General features: G+C 40.8%; 2 protein-coding genes across 2 annotated transcripts in view; one reads left to right on the top strand and one right to left on the bottom strand.

Annotated features, from left to right (window-relative positions):
* adhfe1 (alcohol dehydrogenase iron containing 1) overlaps nt 1–3,141 on the top strand; it is a 54,408-nt gene extending 51,267 nt beyond the window's left edge. Inside the window, 3 exon segments of the mRNA XM_067473899.1 lie at nt 1,684–1,780; nt 1,874–2,031; nt 2,514–3,141. Coding sequence (XP_067330000.1) covers nt 1,684–1,780; nt 1,874–2,031; nt 2,514–2,597 — 339 coding nt within the window. The 3' untranslated portion in view covers nt 2,598–3,141.
* A 387-nt stretch (nt 3,142–3,528) lies between these two features.
* On the bottom strand, nt 3,529–15,891 carry LOC137098495 (transcriptional activator Myb-like). Its single transcript, XM_067474766.1, has 14 exons — nt 15,886–15,891; nt 15,429–15,507; nt 15,082–15,173; nt 14,530–14,750; nt 14,163–14,356; nt 13,965–14,122; nt 13,876–13,891; nt 13,673–13,818; nt 12,972–13,088; nt 8,499–8,638; nt 8,001–8,097; nt 5,992–6,087; nt 5,891–5,909; nt 3,529–5,559 (listed from the first exon to the last, which is right to left on the bottom strand). Exons 1-14 carry the CDS (start codon nt 15,889–15,891, stop codon nt 5,219–5,221), a joined length of 1,722 nt encoding a protein of 573 aa, XP_067330867.1. The 3' UTR covers nt 3,529–5,218.
* Between the last annotated feature and the right edge of the window lie 466 nt (nt 15,892–16,357).

The following is a 16,357-nucleotide window of genomic DNA, read 5'->3' as shown; positions in this document are numbered from 1 at the left end:
TTCCACCTGGGTCCCTTTCATTGACACACATGTATTCTGTCTTGCTGCGGCTAAGCTTCATTCCTCTGTTTTCCAGAGCAGACCTCCACCTCTTTAGTTTTTCCTCCACCTGCTCCCTGCTCTCACTACAAATCACAATGTCATCTGCAAACATCATAGTCCACGGAGATTCCTGTCTAAACTCATCTGTCAGCCTGTTCATCATCAGAGCAAACAAGAAGGGTCTAAGAGCTGATCCTTGATGCAGACCCACCTCCACCTTGAACTCCTCTGTCACACCTACAGCACCTCACCACTGTCTTACAGCTCTCATACATGTCCTGCACCACTCTAACATACTTCTCTGCCACTCCAGACGTCCTCATACAATACCACAGCTCCTCTCTCGGCACCCTGTCATACGCTTTCTCTAAATCTACAAAGACACAATGCAACTCCCTCTGACCTTCTCCGTACTTCTCCATTAGCATCCTCGAGGCAAATACTGCATCTGTTGTTTTCTTTCTAGGCATGAAACCATATTGCTGCTCAAAAATGTTCAGCTCTGTCCTTAGCCGAGCTTCCACAACTTCATTGTTTGGCTCATCAGCTTTATTCCTCTGTAGTTGCCACAGCTCTGCACATCTACCTTGTTCTTAAAAATTGGTACCAGTACACTTCTCCTCCAGTCCTCAGCATCCTCTCACTCTCCAAGATCTTGTTAAACAAACTAGTCAGAGACTCTACTGCCACCTCTCCTAGACACTTTCATACCTCCACAGGTTTGTCATCAGGACCAACTGCCTTTCCACTCTTCATCCTCTTCAACGCCCTCCTCACTTCACTCTTACTAATCTTTGCTACTTCCTGCTCCACACCAGTCACCTCTTCTACTCTTCGTTCCCTTTCATTTTCCTCGTTCATCAACTCTTCAAAGTTCTCCTTCCATCTTCCCATCACACTCCTGGCACCTGTCAATACATTTCCATCGTTATCTTTAATCACACTAACCTGCTGCACATCCTTCTCATCTCCATCTCTTTGTCTGGCCAACCTGTACAAATCCACCTCTCCCTCTTTAGTGTCCAGCCTAAAATACAAGTCCTCATATCTCAAGTAAAGGTGCAAGTACTTACATAAAAAGTATCACTTCAAAATCAATAAGTTAAAGTGTTAAGTACAAACTATCAAATGTCAGTACTGCAGTTACTGATAAAAACAAAGTATTTAAACACTATGGAAATTGATGCTAATATTAACATGGACATTCAAGTCCAGTTCAGAATTGTTTCACATGTGCTTCATAAATGAAGTTTCTGCAGAGAGAAACACCTCAAAAAGCTGATTTCTGACTAGTTTATTTTAGTTCTTCTCTTCACTAACAGACTCTTTAGTTAGCAGCAATGAAAAATCAGAGAAATAATTGTCAACTCATTTCACATTTGTGATGTAAACTGCAAATATTTTAAAAGGCTGAAAGAAATATTTGTAGTGGACAAAGATCAGTGTTACTACAGAGTAAAGGTGGAGCTGATTTTTACCACAGCTGCTTCATCCACAGTATTTGTTAGTTTTTCAGGTTCTGGTTTAATATTCAGACTATGTGAAGTCACTAAACTTTCAGTATCCAGCCAGATTTTATTATCAGGCTCGCAAAGTTTTTAGTTTGTAAGATGGTAAAAATGTCTTTGTTTGTGTCCTCAGCCTCACGGTCTCTCAGTTGTCCTCACATCTCCAGCTGTCTTTAACTTCACTGCTCCCATGTGTCCAGAGCGCCACCTGGAGGCTGCAGAGATCCTGGGTACCTGTTCACCTGACAGTACTACAGACTCCACTCTTATACTGCAGTAGTACACAGTATAGAACAATTAATCAGACTCTGTGATGTGTTCAGGTGCAGATATTCGGCAGGTGAAGCGGGAGGATGCTGGAGCCGTTCTGGCCGACACTCTGCGTCACTTCCTGTTTGAGCTGCAGGTGGAGGATGGACTGGGAGCTGTGGGATACAGCAAAGACAACATCCCAGCCCTGGTGAAGGGAACAATCCCTCAGGTCTGTCAGAGACCCCTCCCCGCTCCCCTCCCTCAAAGGATCAATCCCAGTCTTTTGCTACATTTGTTTTAGGAGGAAAACATCAACCAAACTCATTCATATAAGATAGATACTTTATTCATCCCAATGGAAAATAGCTTTAACAGTTACACAGTCACTGCAGTTTGTGATCTGATCTTCAGATCCAGAGTCTAGAATATCATTAAGCTGATAAAACAGTCCTGATCGTTCATGTCTTTAACATACAGTGTAAATACTTTTTCTTATCACTGTATTTTGTATTTTTTAATCTCTGTACTAATATTTGATTTTTCTAAACACAGCCATGGTGTTTTCCCCAATCATTAAAATTTATCATAGAGTAAAAACTACTTATATTCAGTTTATTTTAACATTTTTTTTTAAGTCTACATTTATGGAATCTAGTTCTTTCAGTAGCGGTTTTGTCTTTTTAGGTTTTAGTACTTTTGTTTTCTTTTCAGGAGCGAGTGACCAAACTGTCCCCCAGAGAGCACACAGAGGACGACCTGTCCCAGCTGTTCGAAGCCTCTATGAAGATCTACTGAACACGTGTTCATCCGGTTCACCAGCTGTTACTATTTAAACAATCATGACTGAAGATCTACTTTGTGGCTTCTCCTGGAGCTTTCAGGTGACACCACTGCCTTCATCAGCAGATCTCATCTCTCCAAGTGAAGATTATTTTGTCATTTTATTAATTGATAAAAATAGGTTCTATTAAACAAAATGTTCAGCTGTTTAACAAAGAAATCACCAAATTTTCAAGTTAGAGAAACTGAAATCAACCATTTTAGTAATTTAGTGTCAAAGTCATTGTACTGTGACACCATAGCACTAATGCAGCCAGCTCCATGTTTTCTTCCTTGTAGAAGTAAATCAGTCTGTAAATCAGTCTGTTGTGGAACAGCTGCATTCACATTATTTGTTCATTTCTCCTCTGCTGTCACTCTGCTCACAAAATCTCAAAGTTCAAATAATGCTTTAATTAATTAAAAGAAATTACAATAAAACAACACATGTTTTAGTCACTGACATTTATTGCACATCATCTGTTACAAGAAAAAAATAAAGGTTCCTCTCATTTGAGCTGTGGTCACATGTCAGTCTTTAAAACTGCTGTTTTTTATTCAGACTAGTGTTTTTGTTCAAAATTACTAAATAAAAGTAGAGTTATTTTCCAAATATGCACAACAAAAAAGGATTCAATCCAATATAAAAAGGTAAAACAAATATAAAATAAATGTAAATACTAATATGAAAAAACAAATATTCTACATAAATGTATTCTAAATTATTCATATATATTTTCATTTCATTTCAGGTTTAAAACATTAAAAATGTCAGATTTATGTCCACAAATTCTTCATTTTAATTGTGGTCTAAAGTGCAAACATTTGTTTTAAAATGTTCTCGTAAAAAATAAAATATGTCAAAATGTTTTAATTGTTAAATTGCAATAAATGAATTAATAAAATACATATAAATAAATAAACACATAAATGCTGCAACTAAGACACAGATATGTTTAAAATCTCAAATAATTTAAGGTCAATTGGACATTCTTAAACCAAAACAAACACTACATTAAAATAGTGCAAAATTAAAAACTTAAATGTATAGACACACAGCGATAATAATAAAATTAAATTCTAATTAAATATAAATTAAAATGTGTGAAGATGTTTTGTGTTAACTGCTAAATAAAGAAATTAATAAAACACCAGTTTCAGAAAATGGACTGATGCAGACACTGCAGTAAACTTCTGAAAGTAAAAATCTAAATGTAAAAAAATGAAAAAGTCATGATTGACAGATGAAGCTTGAGGATAATAAAATAACAGTTGATTATTGTCTGCTGATAGAGAAGCAGGAATCTCTGCAAACAGAAAGACAAAACAGTTCTTCAAGCAGAATCGAAATACATTTGTAAAAGTTTAAGCTTCAGTTTTTACCATAGTCACATTCACATGGAGATATGCTCATTCACAGCACATCATGATTCACACATTTACTGAGTTACTTCACTTGATCAACAGTTTTCTGTCCAGCTGTTTAAAGTCCAGATAAAAGACTGATCACGTTGTTCTTTAAATGGAAGTTGGATCACAGCAGTAATGCTGCTTTCACACGTTAATCTGTGACACATTTATAATCTGATCTGTGAACAGTGTCTGCCTAGACACTTCTAATGGTAAACTTTCAGCACATGAACATTTGTCATATTTACACATAAACCTGAAAATAATCAGAAAGTTGAAGGATTTAGAAGCAAAAGTCTTCAGTAAACCTAATCAAACTGAAGCCAATTAGCATCAGTGAATGTTAACTCCTCTGTACAAACGTTCAGTTGGATTTGACCTCATCACAGGCTCTTTCCAGTAAATCAACCTGCAGCCACTGTTCAACCCGTTCACTGAATTATGGCTGAGCCGAACTTTGTGATGTTGGGAAACATCAGTAAACAAGTCAGACAGTTGATAGAAGAGAGAATTCACAGTTACATTGTAACTCAACTGAAGGTTTCCATGGGAGCAGTGTTTTTAATCAGGTTATGTACAGGTTTACATGAAGGTATCACAGCTTGGGATGTGCTCTCAGACCCTTGGCCCCCTGGAGATCTGATGACATCGCAGTCTGGCTGCAGCCTGGGATTTGTTTTCAGGGCCTTGTCCAACCTGTGACTGAGAAACTCTGCACACAATACTCACAGCTGAAAAACCTACACAACCTCCTGTGCTATTCTGACTGACGGCTGTAATTTAGGGACAGCAAACGTGCCAGATATTTAGGATGTGATCAAACTCAGCTTGGCTGAGTGTAACCATGCTGTCTGCTGTGCTAGTGGAGCGTGAAGCCTTAAGGTCTGACTTACCAGCAGCTGACTGATGATCAGGGCTCCACGTAGAGTCGGGCCTGCTCTGTCAGACTCATCTGATCGTCAGTCTTCCCAAACATTACCTCCTGTAACTCACTGCTCAGCTGTCAACACACACACAAACCTGACAGACGATTTCAAAAGAGACTTGAGTGAGGTCACATTAATCTATTTATTCTCATCATGTGGAGACAGAGAGACTCCAGTCTGGTGTCAGGGTGTTCTGTCTCATTAGTTGACAGTTTTTACAGACCTGGATTCTGGTTTAAACTCTTAGTAGAGCACTGAAAGTCAGGGTTCAGGTCTATGACTGGTTCTCACCTCAAAGGGGTTCAGTGTGTAGGCAGGACATTCAGGAGAGTGCAGGTAACCAGTGGACTGTTGACACCACCACACATCCAACTGTCCATCCAATGGTAAACAGCCAAAGTCCTCACAGTCTTGCATGGACCTGGACTCTCTCTGGATCTCTGCGTTGGAACTGCAATCCTGAAACTGCTGCTGGACTGAGTTGGACTGTGCCTGGACCTGTGTCAAGGAGCTGTACTCTGCAGGGTGGACCTGCAGGGTGGAGCTCAGCAGACTCTCCCCCTGGATCTGGAAGTCAGAGGGCAAGAGGTGACACACAAAGCCTTACATTCACATTTAGAGTCCTTGTCCCTGCTCCTGTTCTGCAAGATTTTCCACCATACTTTACTGCATCTTACTCAGATTTGGAAATGTTTAGTGAACATGCAGACTTTAAAGAATGTTTCAACAGTTTGTGGTTTAATATTAGAATCATGTTAATCTGGCCTGGACCAGCAGCCAGGCACAGAAACATGGAACATTTTAACGTTTCATTTGTTGGATCAAGATTCAGCTCAAAGAGAATTATCCCTCAGGTTGTCCCAGGTGTCTATACATCAAGCCTTGGGTTATCGTCATGGACCGTGTTCTTATTCTAAATGACACATACAGGACTTTTGTGGCCCTGCTTACTCTGGTTAATGATCCCGATATTGTGAGAGCCACAATGTAAATGTCGGACTCTCTGTTTCCTGACAGTGATAAAAGCGTCAGACCTCAGAGCTGCTGCTGCTGTTGGATCGCTGACTCTCAGGATCAGCACCGTTGTCCTTCCACGTCAGATTCTTTATCCTGCCCAAACAAACTGAGACCTGAGTCAAAAGCAAACACATGTCTTATGTCAAACAACACTTCTCATTTTAAAGTCTATACTCTGGAGCTGAGTTTATGTAAAAATACCAAACTAAAGCTCGTACACAGCGTCTCTTTATATCTGTGGACTATAAAGTAGTTTAAAACCTCACTTAATATTTTCAGGGATTATCCCTAAAGATTTGCATGTTTGAATTTTCTTTTCTTTTTTTAGCCCTCAAGCCTCCTACTGTCTTTAACTTTTGTCCTGTGGCTGTTTGTTTAAAAAAAGAAAAGACAGATTGAAACATGAAAAGTTTGAATGTGAAGATGGAGAAATAACCAAAATCAGTGTGGACTCAACAGTAAGCTCATCGTTAACGGATCTTTCTACATAAATAAGAGTCGAGTCATGGGTGACATGACAATAATCATCTGTGTAACTTTAAGCTCAATATTAAACATTTTTCAGGGACAAAGATGTTATATACAGTACGGTGCAAATGTCTTTTGCTCACCTCTAGATTTAGTGTTTAAAAAATGCTAAAATGTCTGTATTAGAAAACTACTAGAAAATGCACAGTTTAAAAAAACATGTTCTTGGTATATCTTTTAGTATCTTGGGCCAAAAATAATAAAAAGAAAAAGGACCTGGACCTTGTGTGTTCCAGTTAACATCTGGTGATGGCACCTGGAAGTTGCTCATCATCTCCCTGATTATATTTTCTTGTTGCTTCCTGTGGCTCTTCCTTTCTTTTCTCTCTCCACTTTCCCTTAACAGTCAAGGCAGATGGCTACTCACCCTGAGCCTTTTTTATCAGTGTTGCTGCCTAGTGGTGCTCAACGTGGATTGATTAGGTTTCTCTCTAATACTCTTGGGACTTGGCCCAATGTAAAGTGCTGTAAGTCGACTGTTATGATTTGGTGCTATTTATATAAAATTGAATGAAATTAAGTGATGAAGTTAAAAGAATTCTGGGCTAATTGTCAACTATATGTGAGAAGAAGAGTTGGAGAGAGGTGGAAGAATGAGTGCTTTCAGTCTTTGAGGAAACATGCTGGTTTGGGGCTCAATTTTTGCCAGTGGTGGTGTGATATTGTGTGAACTGATAGAATCATAAATGCTGAAAGGTGAAGACAGATTTTTCTTCTCTATTTCTCTACTTTTAAGTCTCGGCTTAAAACCTTCCTCTATGATAAAGTTTATAGTTAGTAATAGTAATGCTGAAATAGGCCTAGACTGCTGGGGGACCTCTTTGAAACGGTTTGATGGGGAACAGTTTTATTTTTTAGCAAGAATCTGCTGCTTCAGTGAAATGACATTTGGGGACAAAAAGCTGGTGAAACACTGACAGGGATGGACTTGAACACTTAGAGGCAGTATGGGATCACCTGGACAGAGAAAGACATAAAAGACAGCCCAAGTCTAAAGAGCAGTGTGCAGAGAAGTGTTGAAGATACACCAGCAGATTATTGAAAAAAAAAAACAAAAAACAAACTTCCAAGACAAGAACTGAAGGTGATGTCATATGTCCGACTAAATACTGTCTTTTGCTTTTCCCCCCAGATTTTTATTTTTTTTAATTGTGTATATATTTACAGAACATTTGGATTGTAATTGCAACCTTGCTAAAATAGCAAAGCTGATGGTGGCCCAAGACTTGTACACACTACTGTATATTTTTTCATATAGCCTGTCAGCATAAACATTTCTATCATTTAACTTAGGGGATCCATGGTGATGTGTCATCTGTGGTTCGGTGGCCCAACTTTAGAACTAAATCCTTCTTTCTAGCATCTCTTTGTGGATCTTTATTGGGGATATATTTTACTTTAGTCTGACCTTTAAAAACCAGTTTGGTTTATCACCAAATTTGTGATTTGGTGATAAATAATACTATTAATAATAAAAGTCAGCTGTGTGTGTCCTGACCTCGTTCTGACTACTGCTGTCAGTCTTTAAAGGTGTTGGCGTTTGAGAAGCCGACGTCTGCAACACTGTGATCTTTTCTCTGATCTCTGTCGGCGTCCTGAACACAACAACTCACTTTAATCACTTAGTCTTTGAAGTGTCATTAAATTGTGAAAATAGTATTTGCTTTGTGTATAGTGACAACAAATAAGCATCATATAAGAAGCTGAAAACTCACAAGAATTTTTAAGTTTTGTTTTACAAAATGACTGAAATAATGAATCGTTTTCTAAACCTTTTGCTGTTGATCAACTCATGGATTAATTATAGAATTTCAACTTTACTTTCACTCACATTTAAAACTGTAAGAAACAAACTATTTATCTCCTGACACCCTAAAAAAGTCAGTAAAACAAGAGTTTAACACAAATACAGACAGAGGAGATGATACCGATGTGAAATATCTCAAATATGATGTTATGTCTCTGTGTTGGTGACCTCTGACCCCTCCCAAATTACTTTGTGTTGAGGCTGTAGTAGCAGTGCAGACAGGAGTCGTCCCGGGTGGTGCTGGAGGAGTGTTTGAGGGAACCCATGGGGGTGGAGGTGAGAGCCGGATGGTGCACTTTCAGATCCTCTAGACCGCATAGACTGAAAAGCTGAACACACACATACGCACAAACCTCACTCAGATAATCAGGATCAGACTGGGTCCAGGATCTGGGGCAACATTTAAAACCACTGCTTATGCACAAGCTGCTGAAAGATGTCAAATATTTTATACATCCATTTACATTTCTACACAGCCTTGACAGGAGAATATTAGCATACCAACATTGGAGAAACTGGAGACACAGGTGGGGAGGTTATAATCCAGATTTTATAATCATCCTTCTTACAGAATTAATTCCACTTAAAGCTACAGTGTGCAACTGAAGCTGGCTCTAACACAAGACTCTGGATCAATTAGGTCTATCAGCAGCTTTACACCTCCAACCCAAAAAGTCAGTCAAAGCAGCAAAAATGAAAACAGGATGTTTTCAGCAACAGTAAACAGTGGGACCTCATGTACTTTTCACTGAAAAGCTGCAGACTTACAGTAATGGTACCAGCAGTCAAGTCTTTGTGTAAGATATAATGTTAGCTTTTAGTTTCAGTGACTGTCAGTTAACAGTGAAGGTACATTTTTTATGTGCTCTAAAAGAGTAGCAACAGTGAGTAGCAACATTTGTTGCTCCTGGTTAACTTGATGCTGCTGGTGCATGTTTTTCCCACTGCCGTTTTATCATGAATTTCTTCATTTTTTTTCTAGTATGAAATACTTCCAGAGTATAAAGTTAGCTAACATTAGCTCGCACAGTTAACACTATGGACTAGTCTCTGACATGTTTTTCTTCCAGAGTGAGGTCACTAGAAGTTGATTTGTGAAACAAACAATGAGTACATATTCAAATTTGGAAGTGCAGTCTCTGTACTGAGAAATTCCCAGGGTGAACTGGAAGGACTGCACCTCTTTCTTGCTAGCTATGCAACCGCAAGGGGGCACAAGCCAGTGTCTTCTTGTGCCAGTCCCAAGTCTGGATAGATGCAGAGGGTTGTGGCAGGAAGGGCATCCAACGTAAAACACATGCCAAATCAAACATGCGAATTGTGACAAAGACTTCCATACCGGATCGGTCGGGGCCCGGGTTAACAACGACCGCCACCGGTGCTGTTGACCTACAGGGTACCGGTGGAAATTGGACTACTGTTGGTCGAAGACGAAGAAGAAGAGGAGGAAGGTGTGTTCGTAGGCAGAGAGAGAAGAGAAAAGCTAAGAATGTAGGACTGACAGTAGGGACTTTGAATGTTGGTACTATGACAGGGAAGGCTAGAGAGTTGATCGACATGATGCAGAGAAGGAAGGTGGACATACTGTGTGTCCAGGAGACCAGGTGGAAAGGTAGCAAGGCTAGAAGCTTAGGAGCAGGTTTCAAGTTGTTCTACCATGGGTCAGATAGAAGGAGAAATAGTAGGAGTTATCCTGAAAGAGGAGTTTGTGAGGAATGTTCCTGAGGTGAAAAGAGTATCAGACAGGTTGATGAGTCTGAAGCTGGAAATTGAAGGGGTGATGTTCAATGTTGTGAGTGGTTATGCCCCACAGGTAGGATGTGAGTTAAAAGAGAAGGAGAAATTCTGGAGTGAGTTAGATGAAGTGATGCAGAGCATCCCCAGAGGTGAGAGAGTGGTGATTGGTGCAGATTTCAATAGACATGTAGGTGAAGGGAACAGAGGTTATGAGACTGTGATGGGCAGGTTTTATGTTCAGGACAGGAACACAGAAGGACAGATGGTGGTAGATTTTGCAAAGTGGATGGAAATGGCTGTAGTGAACACTTTCTTTCAGAAGAGGCAGGAACTTAGGATGATGTACAAGAGCAGTGCTAGAAGCACTCAGGTAGACTACATCTTGTGTAGACATTGTAATCTGAAAGAGATCAGTGACTGTAAAGCATTGGTAGGGGAGAGTGTATCCAGACAACACAGGATGGTGGTGTGTAAAATGATGCTGGTGGTGAGGAAGATGAAGAGGACTAAGGCAGAGCAGAGGACGAAGTGGTGGAAGTTGAAAAAGGAAGCATGTCGTGTAGTTTTCAGGGAGGAGCTGAGACAGACTCTGGGTGGTTTGAAGGTGCTTCCAGATGACTGGACCACTACAGCTAATTTGATCAGGGAGACAGGTAGGAGGGTACTCGGTGTGTCATCTGGAAAGAGGAAAGCTCACAAGGAGACTTGGTGGTGGAACGAGGAAGTTCAGGAGTGTATACAGAGAAAGAGGTTAGCTAAGAAGAAGTGGGACACTGAGAGGACTGAAGAGAGTAGACAGTGGTACAGGGAGATACAGCGTAAGGGGAAGGTAGAGGTGGCAAAGGCCAAACAAAGAGCATATGAGGACTTGTATGTTCGGTTGGACACTAAAGAGGGAGAAGGGGATTGGTACAGGTTGGCCAGACAAAGAAATAGAGATGGGAAGGATGTGCAGCAGGTTAGTGTGATTAAAGATAAGGATGGAAATGTATTGACAGGTGCCAGGAGTGTGATGGGAAGATGGAAGGAGAACTTTGAAGAGTTGATGAATGAGGAAAATGAAAGGGAACGAAGAGTAGAAGTGGTGATTGGTGTGGAGCAGGAAGTAGCAAAGATTAGTAAGAGTGAAGTGAGGAGGGCGTTGAAGAGGATGAAGAGTGGAAAGGCAGTTGGTCCTGATGACAAACCTGTGGAGGTATGGAAGTGTCTAGGAGAGGTGGCAGTAGAGTTTCTGACTAGTTTGTTTAACAAGATCTTGGAGAGTTAGAGGATGCTGAGGACTGGAGGAGAAGTGTACTAGTACCAATTTTTAAGAACAAGGGAGATGAGCAGAGCTGTGGCAACTACAGAGGAATAAAGCTGATGAGCCAAACAATGAAGTTGTGGGAAAGAGTAGTGGAATCTCGACTAAGGGCAGAGGTGAACATTTGTGAGCAGCAATATGGTTTCATGCCTAGAAAGAGAACAATAGATGCAGTATTTGCTTTGAGGATGCTGATGGAGAAGTAGAGAGAAGGTCAGAGGGAGTTGCATTGTGTCTTCGTAGATTTAGAAAAAGCGTATGAGAGGGTGCCGAGAAAGGAGCCGTGGTAATGTATGAGGAAGTCTGGAGTGGCAGAGAAGTATGTGCAGGACATGTATGAGAGCTGTAAGACCGTGGTGAGGTGTGCTGTAGGTGTGACAGAGGAGTTGGGTCTGCATCAAGGATCGGCTCTGAGCCCCTTCTTGTTTGCTCTGGTGATGAACAGGCTGACAGATGAGGTTAGACAGGAATGACCATGGACTATGATGTTTGCAGGTGACATTGAGATTTGTAGTGAGAGCAGGGAGCAGGTGGAGGAAAAACTAGAGAGGTGGAGGTCTGCTCTGGAAAACAGAGGAATGAAGCTTAGCCGCAGTAAGACAGAATACATGTGTGTCAATGAGAGGGACCCAGGTGGAACGGTGAGGTTACAGGGAGCAGAGGTGAAGAAGGTGCAGGACTTTAAGTACTTAGGGTCAACGGTTCAGAGCAACGGAGAGTGTGGAAAAGAGGTGAAGAGATGAATGTAAGCAGGTTAGAACGGGTGGTGAAAAGTGTCAGGTGTGTTGTGTGACAAAAGGGTATCAGCAAGAATGAAAGGAAAGATGTTCAAGACGATGGTGAGACCAGAGATGTTGTTCGGCTTAGAGACAGTGGCACTGAAGAAAAGACAGGAGGCAGAGCTGGAGGTAGCAGAGCTTAAGATGTTGAGGTTTTTTTAGGAGTGACGAGGATGGACAGGATCAGGAATGAGGACATCAGAGGGACAGCTCATGTTAGATGTTTTGGAGATAAAGTCAGAGAGGCCAGATTGAGGTGGTTTGGACATGTTCAGAGGAGAAACTGTGAATATATCGGTAGAAGGATGCTGAGGTTGGAGCTGCCAGGCAGGAGGTCTAGAGGACGACCAAAGAGGAGCTTTATGGACGTAGTGAGGGAGGACATGAATTTAGTTGGTGTGAGTTAAGAGGACCCCTGAAAGGGAACAGCCGAAAGTAAAAGAAGAAGATTTATCTGCTGGAGCTGGGAGATAAATCTAATATGTTTTGATGTTTTCAAACAACTTAAACATGCGACTTCCTCAGAAATGTGTCAATAGAGATGCTTACAAACACATGAAGCAGTGAGCTATAGACCCCCTATATCTCCAGTATCATGAAGCTCAGCAAACTTCACATATTCCCATTTTAACCCTTAGGAGTCGATGCTCGCACTGGTGCGGGTTAGGATTAACCCTAACTTAACCCTAACCCTCAGACCAGTAAGGGTTAACTGTGACATATGAAAGGAATTTGCATGGGGCCCTGTATATATTAAATATTAAAATAAGTTAAAATAAATTATTTTTTGATGTACGCTTGTACCCATGTAAACATGTAGTAAATCAGGTCTCTGGTCTTTACCTCAGAGTGAGAGAAGTTTAGAGCTCCCTCCATGCTGGTTCTAGTCCAGGAAGAGCTGGATTCCTGTAAGGTGTCATCATCCATTCTTTTTATCAGCTGTTCCTTCACACCTGCAACCTTCAAACATAAACAGAGGATGTTGGTTCAGGTTAGAAGAGGTTGGGTGTGTTAGTGAAATACAGTCAGCGTTTACATGCACTTACCGATGTACTCAGAGAAATCAGCTTTCTCTGGTAATCGGGGAGCAGTGTATGACTAGAGCATGCAAGCTATTTACATATGTGGCTGTAAATTAGAGTACGCAGGTACGAATCTGCATCAGAATGCCCCCAGATTCTCAGAAAGCCATGAGGAAGATAGGGAGCTCTGAAAATAAAGCTGTGGTGTTAATGATCCTGTCTTGCCTTTCCCACACACAGCTGCAGGAGGCGGGACGGAGTCTGACTGAGGTGAGACGTCCTGGTTTGTGTCTGTATGCAGAAGCTCAACTTTTGCGATCAAGCCATGTACTTAAGGGACCTGTTAATTTAAATACTTTGCTCATTTATCAGACTTTTGTTATGGTCACTGACTTCACGGCCATCAACGTCAGCCAACTTGTGATTTTCTTTATATCATGCTGAAACTGAATTTGACTTTTGTTATTGATATTGTAACTTGTATTTTTACATAGGACTACAAATCACTTATCCCCCCAAAAATTTAAAATGTCTTACGTAGCTTCTGCTTAGGTCAATAGTGGACGTGCTGGTGTCCTCTCTGTACAGGCAGTTGGAGAGTGATGATGTCACTTTCTCCAAGTGGCAACCCCAGGTCTGTGTGTTCTGATGAAGTAAGGTAAGATTAACTCATGTAAAAAAAAATTTAAATGTATTCTTCAAAGGTTAATAGTTAAATAAAAAACAGCCTCTTTTGGACATCTGCATATTATTAGGGGAGAAAAAACACAGTAAGATCAAGGAGATTCCAAAAATAAAACCTCAGCTGCTTTACCTCCATTGGCTCTGCCGGTGCCATCAGCTCACACATGCTTTGTGAGGAGTCATAACCTGAGCACAGCTGAGCATGGCTATGATCATGTCGGCACATACTGTGTTCACTGGAGGCACAGCTGGACTCGTCCTTCACAGTGGACAGACTGTCAGCCTGTTGGAGGACACAGCACCATTACTAGCACCATTATACTGTACATATTATCTTTGTTATAGGTGAATGAAGGGTGGATGTTGACCTTTGTGGGAATGTTTGCTGGGCTCTGGAAGCTGCAGTTGGAGGTGCAAGAGGTGATGAAGGAGTTGTGGACATGTAGGACCTGCCGATACCCTTCTTTTTCTACCTTCCTCTTCAGAGTGGAGTTCCAGTGGTTTTTGATGGAGTTATCAGTCCTATTAGTAAGAAAAATGTTAAATACAACTGTATCATGCTAATCTTAAAATGTTTTTTTTTTACTTAGTCTTTTCTTGTGAAAAAATGGTCAACTACATTACGACATTAGACCCCTGAGTGACTGCAGCAGGTGGTCTATGTTCTCGCCTGCCACCTACAAAGCTCTACATACCTTCCGGGCAGCAGTTTGGAGATGTCAGCCCAGCGATTTCCCAACAGACTGTGAGCCTGACAAATGATGTGGTCTTCCTCCACCGTCCAGTTGCTCTTCTTCACCTCTGGGTTTAGGTGATTGTGCCAGCGCTCGCGGCACTGCTTCCCGTTACGACTAAGAAGGTGTTTGGCAATGAGCGACCAGCGCTTAACACCGTACTTCTGGACCAGCTCAATCACCTGCACACGAAGTGACATTAGAACTGTGACTGAACAATAATAAGAATCCACATTTATTGGTCCTGCAGTCCCAGGTAAATGAGGGGTCGCTGCTTTAACTCAGGTATGAGTCTACTGATATTTTTCAGTTGACAGAAGAGTAACAAGCAGAGTAGAACAAACAAGAAGTGTAACAAATAACTATTGCGACTTTGTCATCACACTTAAATTGAAACCTCAGCTTTGTCTTGATCAACAACAGATGCCTGAAAATTCCTCAAGTGTGGGATACAAATACTAGGCCTACACATGCTCCCCAAATTGTGTGAATGCCCCCAGTCTTAGTCTTTACCCTTTCATCCTCCTCCTGAGTCCAGGGACCTTTGACCAGTTCAGGGCTCTTTATCTGCTGCCACCTCCGCTGTCCACATCTGACCTTGGACCCTAAGTAAAGACATTGGACATTACAGCTTTTCAACATAAAATAGGAAAACGCTACAACATTCCCTGTGGCCTTGTCATTTTTCAGATTTTAATCCAGACTTCCTGTGTCTGGATTCACCTTTAGTGTTGTATTCATACAACAACAAGGCTTCCTCTCTAGACTGATTTATCTCATTCAATAACAGTCTGTATTATATTTTATTAGCCATGTGTTTAAGTAAATCAGGATTTAGAGACTGACATGAGAAATAAAACCACTCACTTTGAAATTAAAAGAAACTGAAGACCAACTTTTGGATCCATACTCTTTAACCAGTCTGTGCAGCTTCTCATCCTAAGGAGGAGGGTCAGCATCATCATCACAATCATTGCTCTAAACCCAGAATTAAACTTCTCTGTCAATACACGAGTGTTGACACCTACACTTGACCTACGTTCTGACATGTTTGCACATGTACTTCTTAGACAGTAGATGTACATGTCCACAAGGGGACGGTGACGCATTTCACAAACCTCCATTTGCTAAAAATGAAGAAACAATCTGGAAATGGAAATGAAATACAGTTGTTCTTGGTGTAAAAAATTTACAGCACTCAGCATCTGTAAAGATAAACATGGATTTCAATAATTAAATGGACCTGATTAATTTTTTCCTGACCCGTACAGAGATGGTTCCTTGACAGAATGCTCTGCTGAGGTGTGGTTTACTGACCTTCATTTTTAGAAGTAACACATAATGACAAATTGTTTTCTGCAGTCATGCAGAAATTAGAAATCAACAGTACAGAAAGATTTGGTAGCTGGGACAATTTGGGGACATTAAAGAAATTACGTAATAGTGCGTGGATTTAGTTGTTAAAGGTTAACTAGAGCATGAAAATTTAAATCTTTGTGTTCTGAAATCCCCAGATATAAATTCTTCAAGACACCACTGACATTAGTGAATAAGAAAATAAATTTATAAAACTCAGGTAAAGTCAAAGTTACTCCTTAACTGGACAACATCAGAGTTCGTATGGGTATTGGTGTAAAAATGCTCTGCAAATTAACGATCCACAAGAGTAAATGATCCAAACATTCAATAAATGTAGACAGGCATTCTCGTAAACAAGCTTGTTGGCCAATCGCTAACTGCTACAAACATGTTAGTTTCCATCCACCTAATTCAGTTTGTGTTGTTTTTG

Source organism: Channa argus, chromosome 14 (assembly GCF_033026475.1).
Source record: "Channa argus isolate prfri chromosome 14, Channa argus male v1.0, whole genome shotgun sequence".
In the NCBI taxonomy this organism is placed as follows: domain Eukaryota; kingdom Metazoa; phylum Chordata; class Actinopteri; order Anabantiformes; family Channidae; genus Channa; species Channa argus.
Note: the sequence above shows the minus strand (reverse complement) of the source record. Positions and strands in the feature narration are given on the sequence as shown.